At 58.7% G+C, this 17301-nt stretch overlaps 1 protein-coding gene across 5 annotated transcripts in view; it reads left to right on the top strand.

Moving 5' to 3' along the window:
• Positions 1–300: 300 nt before the first annotated feature.
• The window catches only part of SHISAL1 (shisa like 1), an 81529-nt gene continuing 64528 nt past the window's right edge, over positions 301–17301 (top strand). Inside the window, exon 1 of one of the 5 annotated variants that reach the window (XM_059937127.1) lies at positions 301–321. Coding sequence is in view for 3 of the 5 variants with exons in the window: in XM_059937125.1 (XP_059793108.1) it covers positions 1621–1657 (37 nt within the window). In the remaining 2 variants the exon portion in view is untranslated. Of the gene's footprint in view, positions 322–977; positions 1212–1526; positions 1658–17301 lie in introns of those variants that run through there. The other 4 variants (XM_059937126.1, XM_059937125.1, XM_059937128.1 and 1 more) reach the window with 4 other exon arrangements.

Below are 17301 nucleotides of genomic sequence, written 5' to 3'. Positions count from 1 at the left end.
TGTCTGATGTGAAGGATTCTCCTGCCCAAGTCTGACCCTGCCATGGACCACCTCCGCCTGACCCTGACTTTGACCACCTCCCGCGGTGGGGGGGAGGGGGGCTGGCTGGAAGGAATGTCTTGCTTAGCACCGCAGGGGGAGGGGCACTGCAGGTGGGGCCCTCCAGTGGCAGGCTGCGGGAGGGGAGGCAGGAGGGGCTGCCAGGACAGCGGCCACCTGGCTGGAGCGGGTCTGGTGTTCCCGCAGGGAGGGGCTGGGGGAGCCCGCCTCCCCAACAGCCGGGCCCGGCCGAAGGCTGGAGAGCAGCCAGGAAGGAGGCAGGTGAGCTCGTGCGGTGGGGCTGGGGAGACAGAGAATCAGAGATGGGGTGCCGGCAGGAGGAGAGAAAGAAGAAAGGGAAGGAACAGAAGGAAAAGAGGGAGGAGAGGGGGAAAGGAAAGGAAAAGTAGAAAGGAAGGAAAGGAGTGGGGGTGGGAGGAAAGAAAAAAGAGTGAGAAGAGAGTGAAGCACAAAAGAAAGGAAGAGATTGCAAAAGGGAAAAAACGAAGACAACACACACGGGGAGAGAGCGCGCAAGAGGGGAGGAAGAGATTGCGAAAGAAAAAAATGAGAAGAGGAGGGCGAGAGAGAGAGAGAGAGAGAGAGAGAGAAGAGAGAGAGAGAGGGAGAGAGAGAGGGAGGGAGGAGGGCGCCGCGGGCGCTGGGGAGGGAGTGCGGCGCGGCGGCGGCGAGGGCAGGACGGCCGGGCGCCGCGAGCGGGGAGAGGGGGCAGCAGAGGGCGAGCGGCGAGCGGCAAAGAGTGAAGTGGGCACCGCGGCTGCGGCGGCGAGCGCGGGGCCGGCGAGCATGAGCGCGGCGGCGGGCGCGGCGCGGGGCTCGGGGCCGGCGGGGTGGCGGGCGGCGCGGGCCGCCCAGTAGCGGCGGGCGTGCGGCGGGGCGGCCGGCGGGGCATGCGGCCGGCGGCCGGTCCGCGAGCCGGAGCGCCAGCCCGAGCCCGCGCCCCCCGCGCCTAAGAGCGGGCGCTCTCCCGGCGCCGGCCCCGGAGCCCCGAGTCCCCGCGGCCCCGCAGCCCCCGGAGCTGGGACAACTGTTGCGGCGGCGGCGGGGGCACCGCGGGGGCGTGAGCGGCCCCGCGCCCCGGTAGGCGGCTCAGCCCCGCGGGCGCCGGCTCCCGGTTGCGGAGCAAGGAGCGAGCGGGCGGCGGGCACAAGGTGAGCGGCGCCCCGGGCGGGCCGGGCGGGTACCGCGCGGGGGAGGGGTGCGCCGGGCCAGGGTCGGGGCGCGGGGGTGGGGGAAAGGGGTCGGGGCGGAGCTCCTGGCGGAGGAGGGTCCCGGCGAGTGGGGGGCGGGTCTTCGGCGCCCCGGCTTCCGAGAAGGTGTGCGGGCGCCCGGGGCGGGGAGGGGTGGGCCCCCTGGGAGAGGTGAGTTCGGTGCATCGGGGGTCCGGGGTGCTGTGGAAAGGGGCGGGGTACGCCCGGGGAAGACTCTGGGGGCAGGAGCCGTGTCGGGCAGCCGGTGCCCTGGCATTGCGGTCCGCGCCAGGGCTCGCCAAGGTCGGGGTCGCTGGACCTTGGAGAGGACCGGTCCCGGGTCCGAGGACCAGTCCAGGGCGCACCGTGCATGGACGCGGCAGCTGGGACCGGCATCCGCGTCCGAGGTGGGAACCGGCGTCCGAGGACCAGTCCTGGAGCTGAGCGAACCGGGAGCCCCGCGCGCGCCGGGCAGGGTTCCGGAGCCACGCTTGGGACCCGACCGGTTCCGGGGGTCCCAGCTGGGCGGCGCGGGCTACCAGGAAGACCCCTCCAAGTGCGTGCCCCTCGCTCCCCACCCGCCGCGTGGCCCCAGTGGAGCCGCCGCTGCCTCCCGGGGCCGAATCAATATTGATCCCGCGCCTGGGGCCGGGTGGCCCCGCGGCGGCCTCCGAAGTGCCTTAGCTCCAGCGGTTGCCATGGCAACGACACCCCAAGCGTCTTCAGGTTATATTTATTCTAATTATTATTATCATTGTTAGTATTAGTATTTGTTACTCAGCCAGAGGAAACCAGAAAGGAGGAAAAAAAGCCAGCGCGTCCTGGCGCCTCCAACTGTCATCTCTTTAGAGAGAACTGATGCCGGCTGGTGGGTCAGGCGGGTCCGGCGGGTCCGTCTGGGTCTGGTGCCCTGTGCAGTTGCCGGGGTGGCACCCCTGGGGCGGTGGGGCTGGGAAGGGGAGTTATATAATCTGCCGTGGGAGTGTGTCTGTGGGCCTCTTGTGTCTACCCTGCCTCTCTCGGCCTCTCTGATCCCTTGGCTTAGTGACTGCTCCTCCCGCCCAAGGGAGCCCAGGGAGCCCAGGCCGGGATGGGAAGAGCAGAAAGTGCCTTGCACCAGGAATCACAGCCGGCGGCCTCCAGCCCTCTCTCCCCCGGCTGTGTGACCTTGAGCAAGGCGCTTGACCCCTCTGAGCCTCTGTTTCCCCATCTGTAAAGTAGCGTGGGCGCCATTCCCACCTCTGAAGGTTGCTGCGAGGTCACACGGAGAAAGCTCTGTGAGTTCTGACCGTGTGACCCTAGGCAGATGCCTGTCCTTCTCTGGGCCTGTTTCCAAGTCTGTGGAATGAGGGCCTGGACCCCAGGGTGTCTTTAGTCACCGGCGTCCTGTGAATTTCACTCCGGGCTGCGATTGAAATACTGTTGAGCCAGCAAGTTGCGTTCAGACCAGGCTTAGGGGAGGCTCCTCCGTCACCCCCTGTTCCCTCATCTGTCAGGTGGTCTGAAGGTGGCGGGGAAACAGGCAGCCCAGCCTCGGTCCTTGGTGTCAGCCAGGACAATACCCATGCTGGTCAGGGTCGCCCGGGATTGGGGGTCGGTCCCCCACCATCCCCTAGACCTGTGACTGCTCAGGGTGGGACATCTCCCTGCACGAATCCATCTCCCCAGAGAGGCTCTTGGCTGTGCCTGTCCTGGCTGGGGGTTGAATGTGGAGCAGGAGAAAGAGGTGGCCAGAAAGTTCGCTGCAGCTGGGCAGCCCCAGCGCCTCATGGCTCCAGCTGAAAGCCCCAGGGAGGGGTTTCTGCCTATTTCTTTACTGTCACCATCACACTGAATTCTTGACTCTGTCTCAGGCATCTGGGAGGTATGATGGGGAAGCTGGGGGAGCAGATTGGCTCGGAGCCATGTGGGGGGTGTATGTGTGTGTGTGTGTTGTGTGTGTGTGCGCGCGCGCGTGCGTCCCACCCCCGCCTTCCCAGGCCACCAGCCTGGAACTTATGGGGCAGCTGGATTGGACAGGATGGGTGGGGGCAGGGCGAGTGCTGCTTAGACCTTTGTGAGTGAGAGAGAAAGGGAGTGAAGCTTGTCCCGAGGGAGATCAGGAGACCGGAAGAGAGCCACTCCCTCGGTCCCAGTCATCCATCCATCCCTCCATTTATTCATTCTTTCACTCACTCCCCTTCTTCAGCCAACTCATCGAGCCCCCATGTCTGCTGCTGAAGGGCATCAGCTCTGCTCTTGGCAGCTTTTAAGGAAACAGCCCCCGACAAGCCAGTGGGGATGGAGCCCTGCCTGGGGGAAGCTGAGTGGGAGGGGTGCAGGTGGGGAGAATCTTCCCAGAGAGCCTGAGGTGGGTTCGGGGCTGGGGGAGCCTGGTCCGGAAGGCAGGCCTGAAGCAGCCAGAAGAAGAGAGGAGCAGCAGTGTTCTGGGCAGAGACCCTCCACAGGCAAAGATGCGGGCACACAGGGGGCAGGGAGGGAGGCATCTTGTGGACTGGTGAGCGGGGGCTTGGAGGGGGTGGGGCAGGGAGGGGCTGCAGCAGGAGTGAGCAGGGGAAGGTGGTGCAGCTGGAGCAGGGCTAGGCAGGAGATCTGGGCACCACCACCACCCAGCCTGGGTGTGGGTTAGATAGTGGGGGTGGGGCAGGGAGGAGGGGCGGATGGTCAAGTTCAGCACTTGGACACGTCCATGGCCCGTGGGTGGAGCCTGTGATTGGGGTGGGCAGAGGGAGGTTTGCGAGAAGGAGAAGAAGAGTCTGGTTTCCAGCTCTCTGGGGCAATCGGCCCAGCCCTTGCCAGATGCTCCCCACTTCCGGCCACATGGTGGGAGAGGACTGCCTCGCCGCCAGGCCCAAGTGGACACCAGATCGGGCTGCTTCAACTGTCCGAGTCTGTGATAAACGACTTCACTGCCATGAGCCTAAGGATACACCTGCACAGCAACAGGATTGCACTTGACCACAAAGGCCCAGAGGCCTACTATGTGCCAGGCACGGTGCGGGGCAGGCACTGAACCCCAACATCGCATTTAGTCCTCACACCAACCCTGTGAGCTGGCCGTTATTGATTCTGTTGTACTGCTGAGAAAACAGGCTCAGAGAGGTTAAAAGTAACCCAGCTACTCTCGCGCTCCTAACCACTACACTTCACCACCTGGAGCCCAGCCCGTGCCTGACGGCAACCATGGTACCCCTTCAGACACAGTGCAGTGAGCCGCTGCAGGTCAGGGTCTGCTGAATCCCACATCCTACCCATTGTCCTGTTTTTTCTCTTTTGGACTGATCCAGAGTGTGGCCCGTGTTAGGCACAGATGAAAGATATCACCTCTCTTCTTGGGGATGCTCTACCTCTATAAATTCAGCCCCTCGCTTGAGCTTTTACCCAACTGAGTCACACAACAGATTCATATTGATCTTAGAATGAACTCAGAGCCCATCTCGGGCTCTCCCAGAGTGGCTTTTCCCAGCCCAGCCACTCTTTCTAGAAGTTACTGAAGCAGTCAGTAGTCAAGCCCTAAGAACTGTGGGGCCTTGTTTCCTAAACAGTCTTCTGTAAGTTGGGGTCCTGAACATCTGGAGCCAGTGAAAGTGAGAAGGGTGACCAGGGGCATCTGGAGCCAGTGAAAGTGAGAAGGGTGACCAGGGCCCACCCTGGGCCACGCTCTCCTGGGAGTACCAGGTGCCACCCACTCTGTCGGTGTCAGTCTCGCCCTGCACAGGGGCTGGCAGGGAAGAAGTCCTGTCTCCTCCTCCCTCCTTCCCCCTCCCTTTTTTTCTTTCCCTGCCTTCCCTCCTCCAGCACACACATTCCTTGACACCCCCCCCCCATGGTTGACCCCCTAGGAAGGTAAAGAAGAGCCCAAGATCCCTCAAACCTGCCCCTAGACGTGACCAAGTCTCAGGATCTGTTTGACAACTGTGAATAAATAAGTCTCTGAGCTGAGACCGGGGCTGTCCCAGCACCCCTGGCTCTGCCAGCGCACCCCCTCCCACACGCCAGCTTGGCCCACTTGTGACAAGCTGCCCCTTCCTTTCCCCCTTAGCTGCGAGCGGGTTGGGAATTTTCTGGAGGGCCTTCTCTGGGCATCCTGATGTTACCACTCACCAGCAAAGCCCTTGCCCTCTGAGCCTGGGTTTTCCCGTTCAGCAGTGCAGAGACTTGGTGCCTGTCTAGTGGGTTTCATGAAGGTTGTGGTGAGAAAGGGACTGCCAGAATCTTCGGTGTGAGGGCCTCCACCCTCCACATCCTGTAGCTGTGGGGAGGGCCAGATAGAGTCAGGGACCCCAGCATCTCCGAGGCCCGTGTGCTGTGCTGTGCCGTGATGGTGGGAAGCCCGAAGAGCTGCCGCTTCGGGGCCTGATAGGGAGCTAGAAGCTTGTCCGCTTACCCATGTACGGATGGGGACACTGAGGCCCGAGCGGGCTGGTGGCGTGCTCAAGGTCACAGTGAACTGGGCGTCCTTGAAGGCCAAGGATGTTCATGACATGATGCAGACCCGGTGGGTGTCAGCCAGAGCCTCAGTAGCTGCTGCCCAGGGTGGGGGAGGGGTGTAAGCAACTCCATGGATGGTGAAATTAGCCCTGAAAACCCCGAGGCTCTCCCATCAGGAAAAGGCTTCAGAATCTCTCTCTCCCTGACCATCCAAGCGGCAAAGCAGAAGCCGAGAGATGAAATGCAAATGCCTCCTGTCCCATATTTCCGGCCATCAGACATGAATGGAGCGTTCCCTTGGCGTATTCTGGACAGGCTGCCCCCTTCCTCCCCTGTCTGGGGCACACAGTCCCGTCACCGCCCATCTGTCTGCACGCACACCTACCCCAGCAAATGCGTGTAAACTCGCCTTCAAGAAATTAAGAAATAATGCATGAGTTTCCCGAATCACACCAATTTAACACTGCATTAAGTTCTGGAATCTCTTAACAGAACCCTGGGAGGGAAAAAAATTTTTTTTTCTGTTTTTTTTTTTTTTTTTTTTTTTTTTGTTCACACTCCCCTGGAAAATGAGACAAACCGTGATCTGTTAAAACCCAGCTACATAATCTGATTATTCCTTCCTGGCAAGCGTTTGAGAAATGCCCGGCGGAGGGCGGAGACGGCTGCTCCGCTGAGGCTGCGAGATTTGCATTGGGAAATGGGGCTGGGAAAGTTTGTCTCCTGCGCCAGATTCGAAGCTCCTCGGCACTTGATGGGCTGAAAATAAAGTGCCGCTTTCTTAGATATTGGCACAAATTAAAAATAAAGGCCAATTCCTTCCATAATCCCGCGCCAGAATTTCCTCCACGGCTCCCTGAGCAGGTTACCGAAACGATGGTGATTTGCTTTCACTTTGGGCTCCTTGCCTTTGTCGGGAGAATCGTCCATGTGCAGCTAGATCTATAAACCAACAGAAAACGCATTTAAGCGTTGGCTCATTCCACATTTCTGGGGCACCTACCCTGTGTGGGACATAGTGCCAGGCTCGGGGGACAAGAGACAATTAAAACAGGACCCTGCCCTGGTGGTTTTTGCGGTGTATTTGTTGGGGGCAGGAGAACAGAAGAAAAACAGTCATCTGCGAGGTCCCACCCTGCCTGAGGGGTCAGGGAGGGCTTCCTGGAGGAGGTAACTTTAGGTTTGAGTCTTGAAGGGTAGATAGGAGAGTGCCAGGCAGAAGGGGACAGAGGGCATTCAGGCAGAGGAGCAGCCTGAGGAAAGTCTTCAAGTGGGTCTCAGACAGGCATGGCCTCCCAAGGGCATCTTCAGATTTTAATGTTTGCAGGTTCCTTTATTACAAAGCCCTTTCTTGTCCATTATCTTCCAGCACCCTCAGGCAACCCCAAGGCCAACCTCCGAGTCTCCCTTTCCCTAAGGAGAACACAGCCCAGAGAGGGGAAGCAGGTGGCCGGGGTCCCGGTCAGAGCTCTGAAGCCCAAGACTCTGGGTCAGATGGGCTCTGTGGGGACAGCAGAGCAAGTATCAGTATCGTAAGCTGCTAAAGGGAAATTCTAAAAATTAAATCAAAGAATTACAGACACTAATACCAAAGTCTGGAAGATCCCCTTTCTCCCTCCACCTGAGCCCTGCTTCTCCTTGTCGGCTACAGCCCAGGCTGGGTTTCCGGACAGGGGTCCCAGAATGTCCATGCCAGAGCTGCCGGCTCTGAGCCTCCGTCTCTGCATCCAGAAAATCGGGGGATGGAGCCTCTCTCTGCCCATTTGCAGGAAGCCTGGCATCATCACCGAGCCCCAGAGGCCTGGCCAGTGGAGTTCAGCCGTCAGCTCAGTGGGAGTACAGCACACCCTCCCATGGGCTTGCTTCTGAAGGGCTCTGTTGTTTAGATTTTTCCGGGAGCAGGTCGGGAATATGGCATCCCCTGGGTGTCACTGCCCGGAATCTGATCCCTGGGACCATGAGGCCTTTGGGGAATGAGCAGAGCCTCTGAGCTGAGGCCCATTGTCAGGGCGAGAAGCAGAGCTGCAGGGAAACTCCTGGTGCAGATTCCCGGGGGAGCAGCCTCGGATCCACCCTGGACAAGCCTCCCCTCTGCTTGTTCCTAACTCTGTGACCCTGGTCAAGTTACATAACCTGTGAGCCTCAGTTTCCTCATCTGGGGAACGGCTTATTGCCCGAACCAGATAAGATAAATTTGCAGCTTCGTTAGTGCATTGTGTATATTCAAAGACAGGTCAGCTCTCTGTATTCTCACTTTATTAACTGTTACTCTGCCTGCATTGCTCCAGCCCTTCGGTGAAGCAGCGAGGCAGGAACCAAACCCGATCATCTGGGAATCCCCGGAGCAGGGGATTCCAAGACTGGCTGTTGATTGAGTGAGGAAATGAATCAAGTGAGCCATTAGACCGCTCTGGTGCCTGCCCAGTGCCTGCCCAGTGCCTGCCCAGTGCCAGGGCAACCACAGAGCAGGGCAGCAAGGGAGCCAGCTCTGGAGCTCACCTGCCTGTTTTCACACACCAGCTCCACCCCCTACCTGTGGCCAATGCTGGGCTGCTTATTTCACTCTCTGAGCCTCAGTCTCCTAATTTTTTAAATCCGCTTGAGAAAGCTGATAATAATAATAGTAACTTACAAGGGTGGTTTTGAGGATTAAAGGTAAGGACTGTGACATTCCAGGCTCCTGGATCAATGACAGTGATAACCATTATTTATTATCTTATCCCTGAGTTCTGGAAGGGGCTGTCAGGATTTGAATCCCAGTTTCCACCCCTAATAGCTGTGTGACCTTAGGCAAGTTATGTCACCTCTCTGAGCCTCAGTTTCTTCCTCTAAAGATGGGGATAGCACTTACCTCGCAGGGTTCTTGCAGGAATTAAAAGAGTAGATTCAAGGAACATGTTTGATGTAGAGCCTGGCACATAGTAAGTGCTCAGTAAATAATACTGTTATCATTATCACCACATTTAATAACAGAAACACCCAGTGGGCACAGAAGCAGTGGAGTTTCTCTCTGTCCTCAAAGGGTAGAGACCACCTTGTTCCTGGTTTAGCTCTGTAGCCAGCTTCTAGCTCAGGCATGCTTTGGACGGGTCTGTGAATGAAGGGATGGACTGGTGGATAGATGGGTGGATGAATGTATGGGTGGATGGATGGATGGATGGATGAATGGATTGATGGATGGGTAAGTAAATGAATGAATGAGTGAGTGAGTGATGGCTGTCAGGAAACTTCGAAAGCCTAAGTTCAGGGAAGCTCTGGAAGGGGCCCAAGGACTGGGGCAGAGGCTTCTCTTTGAGGGCCATGAGCGATGAGGTGGAATGAGTTTTATAGCCAGATATGATCTCTCTTCTCTGTATGAACTTTCCCCCCACTTCCAGGGACCAGGGATGGTGGCCCGAATCTGGGGACCCAGGTTGCTTGGTGTCCCTGACAGTGTGGTTTTGGTGCAGGACAGAGCTGCATTCCGTCTGTGACCCCCTCCTCTTTAGGGCAGGGAAGTTCCAGTGCTTCTCTAAACCTCTGTTTCTGCCTCCATAATACGGGAGGATGCTGTCTTCCTTTGGGGGTACGGTGATGTGCAAAGATCACGCATTGAGCGTGGTTTGTGATTTGTAAAGGTGCACGGGAAGTCGGAGGGGGCGCTGGGCTCCACACGGTGGACGGCAGGTTGCAGGGAGGTTCCGGAGCTGGGGACAGGCATGGTGCAGGCAGTGTGGACCACCAGCCTGTGGGCCATCTGATTCCTTCCCAGGGGGGCTCCAGGCACGGAGTCAGGGAAGGAGTGAGGGCGGAGGGCACCCCCACGCTGCTGAGGCCACGGAACGGCCCCAGGGATGGGGTGCTGGGCCCAAGGGCCCCCAGAGCCCTGAGCTGTTGAGAGTTCCTCCCGTCTACACCGAGCCCTGTCCTGGGTGCTTTGCAAACACTGCCTGGTTTAATTCTCAGAATATACCTGAGCAAGGACGGATTGCTGTCCCACCCAAGGCTCAGAGAAGGGCTATGGCTTCCCCGGGGGCACACAGCTGCTAAGTAGCAAAGCCAGGACTTGGATCTTCTCACGTGGGGTGGGGGGAAGGCAGAGTGCCCTCAGTGGTCAGGAGGGGCACATGCGTGGGGGTATGGGTCACCAAAATCCTGTGCCCACCCCTCACATCTGGGTGGCCTTGCCCAGCCACCTCCGTCCTCTCTGCCTCAGTTTCCTCCTCTGCAACGTGGGTCCACCGCAGGCCCTCCTGCAACGTGTCCAGGCGAGGGTCACGGAGGCAAAGCGCTCCAGGAGGGAGCCCTCCACGTGTCCCCACTCATTTGTCACTGTTATTTGAATTCCTTCTCTTTGGCAGAGAGAGACATGGGGTAGCGAGCCCCTAAGGACGGGCAGGGCCTGGCAGGAGCCAGTGAGGGTCTGCACTGGGGCTGCCCCAGCGTCATCTGGGCCTGGAGCTTGAGGGCAGCGGGGTCCTTAACATCTGGAGTCTGGTTTCTGCTGCCGCCTGTGTCCTCCTCCAAAGGGGCTGGCTGTCAGACAGGAGTGGGCAAGCCATTAGCCTGGGTATGTGTCATGTGATTATTCCCTCCAAAGACTGCACCCAGGGCTTGCCCTGGTGGGGCTCCAAGTCCGCAGGAAGGCTCTCCTGCCCGGGTCCAAGTCCCACGTAAGGGATTGCACCGATGTGGGTGAGAACAGAGGACAAGGCAGGGACTCTGCCTGGGGGAAAGGGGCCAGACATCAAGGAGGACTTCTCAGAGGAGGTGGCACCCAAGGAAATGGAAGATGAGTCGACCAGGCCGATAAACAAGGGGTGGGGTGATCTTGAGGTAGGGGGAACAATGCCTATGGAGCCCAGAGGAAGAAGTTTGAGAAACTTCTGGATAGCATGGCTGTCCCGTGGTACTTGTGGAAAGCTGTGGAGGCGAGGCTGTAGAAGTCGGCAGTGGCTTGATCTCCAAGGACTCTGGCTAGTTAAGGAGTTTGGACTTTACTCTGTAGATGTAGGATGGCAGATATGTGGCTTGCGTACCACCACCAGCCACTGCTGTGCCTAGGGCAGACATTGCTAATCAATCCATCACAGCATGGAGTCAGGATGTGCCTCTGCCCAGCCCCCCAGGCAGTCCCAACCAGTCGATCCTGTAGGCACCCAAGATGACACCTGTTTGCCCTACTGCCATAGTCAATAGGAATAATGACAGCACTTCACAGTTGCTTATGTTGTGTGGCTTTCCTGATAGGAGAGGAGGCAGGTGCCAGCCTCTAATTCCACCTGGGCCGCCAGGCTCCTGTGTGGCTCCAATGCCTTACAGTGCTGGGCAAGTTTGGTCCTTCCTGGGAAAACAAAGCCTTTCTTTCCAGTGGGTCCGGGCATGAGTACCATCTGGGAATGCAGACCCACCTATCCCGGGTGAGCCCATGTCCATCACCTACAAGTCCATAGGCCAGCGGGCAAGTCCAGGTCAGCCCCGGACATCCAGCTGGGGTCTGGCCGAGGAGTGGGGTCTCCGGGGGAGGGCTGGGGCCAGGCAGAATTCTGGGCAGGACTAGGGAAAGATTAGGAGACTTTTCTCCTGAAATTTAAACAATTGGACAATCTGTTCTGGATCAATTTAGAAGCAGTGAAGTGGAAAAAAAAAAATCAGAAAGTATAGTGTGAAAGCTATTTTCTATCTCAGTTGGGAAAGAGCGATGAGCTGGAGTTTATTTGTGGACTGTCCGAGGCCGTGGCCGGGGCCTTTCACCTTCTCACCGCCCACTCCGCCACTGCCCTGGCCCCCTCCTACCCCCAGTCCCCGCCACCTCCTCCTCCCTGACCAGTGCTGGGCTGGGCAGCCAGGGGTCTCGGAGGGACGTCGTCCCCAGCTGCAGCCTCGGGGAGCCAGCAGTCTGCAGGGGCCTCAGACGTGGATGTACCGAGATAGGCAGACCAAGGCGTCTCCATGCCAAGGACCGGGTGTGTCTGGTTCACTCCTGTATCCTCAGTGCCTAGAGCTGGGACTGGCACCTAGTAGGTTTCCTGCCTGAATGATGGATGGAAGAGAGAGAGAGAGGGAGGATGGAAGAGAGGGAGGGAGGGAGGGAGGAACAGAGGCTTTGAATGAAGTGACCAGCTCACGGCCACCAGTTTGTTAGTGGTGGAGGTGGGATTGGAACCAGAGCTGCGACCCCAAGACCTGGATGTAGCCCCCCACCATCCCTGGGGCCAGGCACCAGGTCTGAGAACCAGGAAGCAGGGCCTCCCCCGCCAAGGATGCTTTCTTTTCCTGCCGACACAACTCCTGAATGGGGTCTTTCACCACTGGAGCCAAATGCTGATTGTTTTAAAATAAGCTTGTTCAAAACAAATAAACAAAGAAGCTTTTTGAGTGTGGGGCCTGAGCAAGGGGGACTGGGGAGGAGGGTAGGGAGACAGCAGTGCAGATCCCCCCTGTCCGCTTTCCAGTCTGAATTGTCCCCCGGAGGGAGTGGACTCCCCGAGGGCTGTGGTGCATTGAGTTCCAGAGGGAGTTCAACCCCGGGCTGGATCTTTGGGGAAGTCCTGAGTGCGGGGGGAGGGGGAGGGCTCCAGTGCTGGTGGGAAATGAGACCAGCAGATTCCCATCCCCAGAGAATGGTCTCTTCTGTTTTCCCCCAGGCACTGGGAGAGGGGGAAATTCCCAGTGGTTTGGTTTGGGGGCGTGGCAGGTCCCTCCTTCCCCAAATACTCAAGGCCAAGAGCCTAAGGCCCAGAAAGAACCTTGATTTAGAAACCAGACCACCTCGGGCCCAAGTCCCAGTAGCTCAGCAGCTGTGTGACCTTGGGCAGGTGACACAACCTCTCTGAGTCTTAGTTTTCTCATCTGCAAACTGTGAGCGGTCATCCCCCTTTTTTGGAAAATTAAAGGAGACCGTGTTTGTCAAATGCCTGTCATGGGGCTGGACAAGACATAGTAAGTGCTCAAGAACGGTCTCATCCTCCCGTTTCCACTGTGTGGAAGGCCAGTCATTAGACACGGCTTAACTCTCGTTTGGGTTCTGTGTCTGCACCCTGGATCCCAGTCCAGGGCAAGTCGCCCCCAGCTGAGAAGGGGGGGTTATGCCACAGCACAGAGGGCCCTGCGAGCCCCAAATGTCTTCGCGCCCACCCTCAACCATGCCAGGGACATGCAGATTGTGCTGGGCGAGGCCAGCTTGACATAGTGGAGGGAACCTGTGCTGAGATTCTAGGGCCCCAGGTGCTAGCCCCAGGTCTGCTCTGTATGAGCTGTGTGACCCTCAGAAATGACAGCCTCTCTGAGCCTCCGTGTCCTCATCTGAGGCTAATAACCTCCCCCGGCCACTGCTCAGGGTCACGTGCAACTCACCTAAGAGAACGGATGTGACAGCATATGTGACAGCTCTAAGCAAACCCCCAGCCAGGCAGAGGTTGGGAATGGAAGCCCTGTTTACTGACCACCTACTAAGCTCCCAGCTCGGGCCAGGTTTCACTTCTACTGTCTCATTTAATCTCACACCGCCCACGTGAGGCTGGGGTTAGCACCCCACTTTATGGGGAGAGGCCCAGAGAGGCTAAGTGGCGTGTCCAGGGTCACAGGGCAACCGTGTCCCCTCCTGCAAGCCTTCCTGCCCTCTCTGTCCTCTCTCTGGCCGCCCTCTGCCAGGCACCGGCCCAGCACCCACCTCCCCTTGAAGTCCCGCCCTCGCGCCCCAGTTCTGATCCGGTTTCCTGTTGGCAGGGCTCTCCCATAAATGCTTTTTGATGTTACCACTCCATTCCCCAGAAGTTTTGGAGCTAGCATTCCCCACAGTGGCACACGAATTAGACCTCCATAATACTGTTTACCTAGATGTCAACTTATACTATAAAATTTAGCAATTTTCTCTGCATGATAAGCAATGTTCAGTTTTGAAAAGGAGGAAGCCTGCTATGACGGGCCCGGGAGTTGCGTTTGGCCCCTGTGGGACCCACGTGATAAAGGCCCCTCGTGGCACCAGCCTCTGCCCCAGGAGCAGGGACCTCCCCTGCTGGGAGGGGCGCTGTCAGCCTGAGGGCGGGGACTTCCCTCCATCAGGGGCCTGTGCTCAGCCCCTTGTTCCCTGCTCCTGCTTAAGTGTCTTAGGTGTCAGAGCCCCCCTGGGGGACGGTCAGAGGGCTCTGGCCGCTCTGAATGCCTGCAGGCACATTTCTTAGCAATTCTTTTGTTTCCAGAGTGCAAACTCAGAATTGGAATGGGTCACCAATTTGGGGAGGACAGAGCAAAAGTGAGTTTAAACAGAGGAAGTGCTGGCTGATCCTGGCTTTGCTGGGGAGGTGCCCCCAGGCTGGGAAGAGGGGAGAGTAGACGGGAAGAGAAAAATGCCAGTGAGATGGCTCAGAGCAGTTTGGTCTGATTCCAGAATCCAGCCTCTAACCAGACACCTGACAGCCCCTGGACATGATGACCTCGGACCTGAGAGCTGGGCTTCTCTCCCATCTCCTAGGACATATGACACCGCCATCCTCCGAAACCAGGATGAAGACTCAGGGAGTGCCCCTGAAGGGGCGTGCGTGAGAGGGGTCTTCCCTCTCTCTCTCCTGGCCCCTGCCCCTCACTCCAGTCCCGTGGCAGACCACTCATGCTTCCTGGGACATCAGCCAAGGGAGGGGCCAGCCGAGGGAGGCAGCAAAGCCCAATGGGCTAGGATGGCTGAGGAGTTCAGTTTGGGGTGCAACAAATGCGGGGTGCCGGGGGTCCCAGGAGTGGAGATGGGCAGGAGGAGGCCGCTTTCTGTCCAGGTCGGGGCCCGGGAGAGCTGGTGGCGGTGAGCAAGAGTTCGCAAGCGCTCGGGGAGGCTGGCTGAGAGCCGCCTCCCGCCACCTTTGGGAGTGTCCCGTTTTCCTCCACGTTCAGCCGTTGCCTCCAGGGAGCCCTCTTGGTGTGCAGCATCCCCTGCCAGGCTCCCTGAGGGCCAGTGTGGCCGCCAGCCAGGCTGGCGACCCAGGCCTGGCTAGCCGACGCTTATCAAACGGGGGGGCTGGGGGGGTGGATCCGCTGTCTCCGGGCGTCTGCTGGTTCACCTCCCTCTCAGCTCAGCAGCTTTGGTGCCACTTTACAGAGAGTGTGGCTGGGAGGCTTGTTAATCCCCAGAAGTGGAGCTGGTCCATGGGAACGTGGCCGTGGGCCCTCTAGGCCGGCAGTGGGGGGTTAAGAGTGCCAGGCTGGGTCGGGGAGCCGGCCCGGCACCATCCCTGTGGTCTCCGCTGCGGCCCTATTTGCATAATTTTGAAGTTGATTGGCCTAAAGGCAACTTCGCTTAATCACAGCTAAGTCTCTGGTTGCAACAGCAGCTGCTTCCAATTAGCCGCGTTGGTGCCATGGTTTGTCAGACTCGCTAGGCAGCCCCTCTCCCAGCTCCCCCGCCGCCCAGCCCCCCTTAGACCCAGAAGGAACCCGCCAGGCCCGTAGCTGCCTGCAGAACTGAGTGTGGACAGGTTCGCACACGGCCTGGGATGCAGCAGGTGGAGGCCCTGCCAGCTCCCTGGAGATGCTGCCACGATGGGCTGCGGACTGTACTTTGGGTACCAAGGCACGGGGGTTAGAACACGGGGCTGCCTGGCTTTGTGAGTAAAGTTTTATTAGCACACAGCCTCTGTCGCGCAGCCTGTGTTGTCTAGGGCGCTTGCTTGCTATAACGGCACAGCTGAGTCACTGGGATGAGCCCTCCTGGCCCACGAAGCCCATGTTACCTAGCGTGTGGCCCTTCACAGAAGAACGTCCCCGCCTCTGACCTAGCCCAATGGTTCTCATACTTGAGTGTGCGTCAGAATCCCCTGGGAAGCTGGTAAAATGCAGATTCCTTGCCTCCACCCTTGTTCTAATCCGACGGGTCCCGGGGGGCCCCAGATCCCGCGCTGCTAATCAGCTCCCAAGTGGAGCCCGGGACCACACTCCAGGCAACCCCGGTCCAGCCACCTCCAGGGTCCCGCACAACAGTTTCCACCCACCTCATCCTACTCGGAACCCCGTCCTCGTTAGACAGAAGAGAAAACCAAGGGTCTGAGAGGTCCCTTGCTTCTCCAAGGGTCTGAGCTGATACACTCTGGCTCTTCCCCACCACGTGCTACACCCTTGGCCCAGGCACCTCACCCCAGGTGCACCACGTGCCAGGGCACACCAGGCCCAGCTCGGTTACCTGGCTTGGTCGGTTCCACACCAGGGTCCGCCATCAGTGACAGCGACGACTCCTTGGCAAGTCAGAATGTAGTTGTCTTCCTTGGGTTGGGGGAGCATGATGGCGGGAAGGCGGGGTGTCAGGGGCACAGCTGAGAGCGCTTGGCCCCTACCAGGGCCTCTGCTGCCTCCCCCACCCCTGGCATCTGCAGTGTGCGGTGCATTCAGTTACCAACGTCTGTTTGGTTTCATCCCCTGGCTCAGGCAGAGACCCGTGTTGCCACCCCTGAATCATCTAATGTCACTTTGTGAATGATCGAGGGTACCTCTCACACGGCGCCCTCTTCACCTCTCATCTTCCCGTGACCTGGGAGGGGTGGGAAGGGGCAGGACACCCACTTACAGAGGAGAAGCTGAGCCTCCCCGAGGCCAGGTGACCTGCCCGGGCAGCTGCGAGGTGGCGGTGGGATTCCGTGCCTGGGTTACCTCACAGGGGCCCATGTGGTCGGGGCACGCTGCCGAGCATAGGACGACCTTTCATGACCGGCGTCCCCAATTTATAGGCGAGGAAACCGAGTCATCGAGAGCTTATGACCAGGAAGTACTTGACGGGGCAGAGTGTCTGGGGCTCCCCGGGAGAAGGCGGGGAGTCCATGTGGAGACAAATCCTTGCTGGAATCAGAACCCCAGCACAGGGATAAGCATCCTTGAACTTAACAGCCAGCGTAACAGCTGGAACACCCACCCCCGTCCCCCCGGGGCCACCACCGTTACCCCCACTCCTCTCTGTGCCCTTGTCACGGCTACATGCATTCTACATTTTTAATAGGTCTTTTTAGCTTCCTAAAGTGGATCGTGCAGAGTTTGATCTGGGGACCAAAGTTTCTCCCTGAGCCCTGGTTGCTAAAATGCCCCGTGACGTTTGGTGTGGCTACGGTTCACTTAGGCGGCTGTAGAGTATTCAGTGTTTGGACATCCTGCGATGCGTTCTCCCATCTATCCAGCTGGGCCGTCTCCAGGGTTTTCCTCTCAAAAATGGCCTCCGAGAACGTTCTCGTACCTCGTGCCCGCGGGTGTCAGCAGGGCCTTTGCTGAGCCCAGGAGGGGTGTTAGTGCCACTCATCCCACAGTCACTGAGGACCCACCGTGCGCAAGAGGATGCCGTGAAATTAGCCTCCGCGAGCTTGCTGTGGGGTCATGCTCTCTCCAGCCCGGCCCCGCCGCCCCTACCCCCCCACCAGCCCACCAGGCAGGCTGGTCTGTGCTGTGATTACAGGCTCTATTAAAGAGGAATAAAGGAATTCCTACTGCATGGGGTCATCACCAGGAGTAAAGGCAATGATACAGCTGCACTTTCATATGACGTAGGTGCCCAGGATCTGGCTGAGGCAGCCCAGCTCAGAGAGGTGAAGGCACTTGCCCAGGGTCACACAGCTGAGAAGTGGCAGAGCCCAAGCATTCGGACCCCAAGGTCAGAGCCCTTCCTTCTGGTTCTCTG

Source organism: Balaenoptera ricei, chromosome 10 (genome assembly GCF_028023285.1).
Source record: "Balaenoptera ricei isolate mBalRic1 chromosome 10, mBalRic1.hap2, whole genome shotgun sequence".
Lineage (NCBI taxonomy): Eukaryota > Metazoa > Chordata > Mammalia > Artiodactyla > Balaenopteridae > Balaenoptera > Balaenoptera ricei.
Note: the sequence above shows the minus strand (reverse complement) of the source record. Positions and strands in the feature narration are given on the sequence as shown.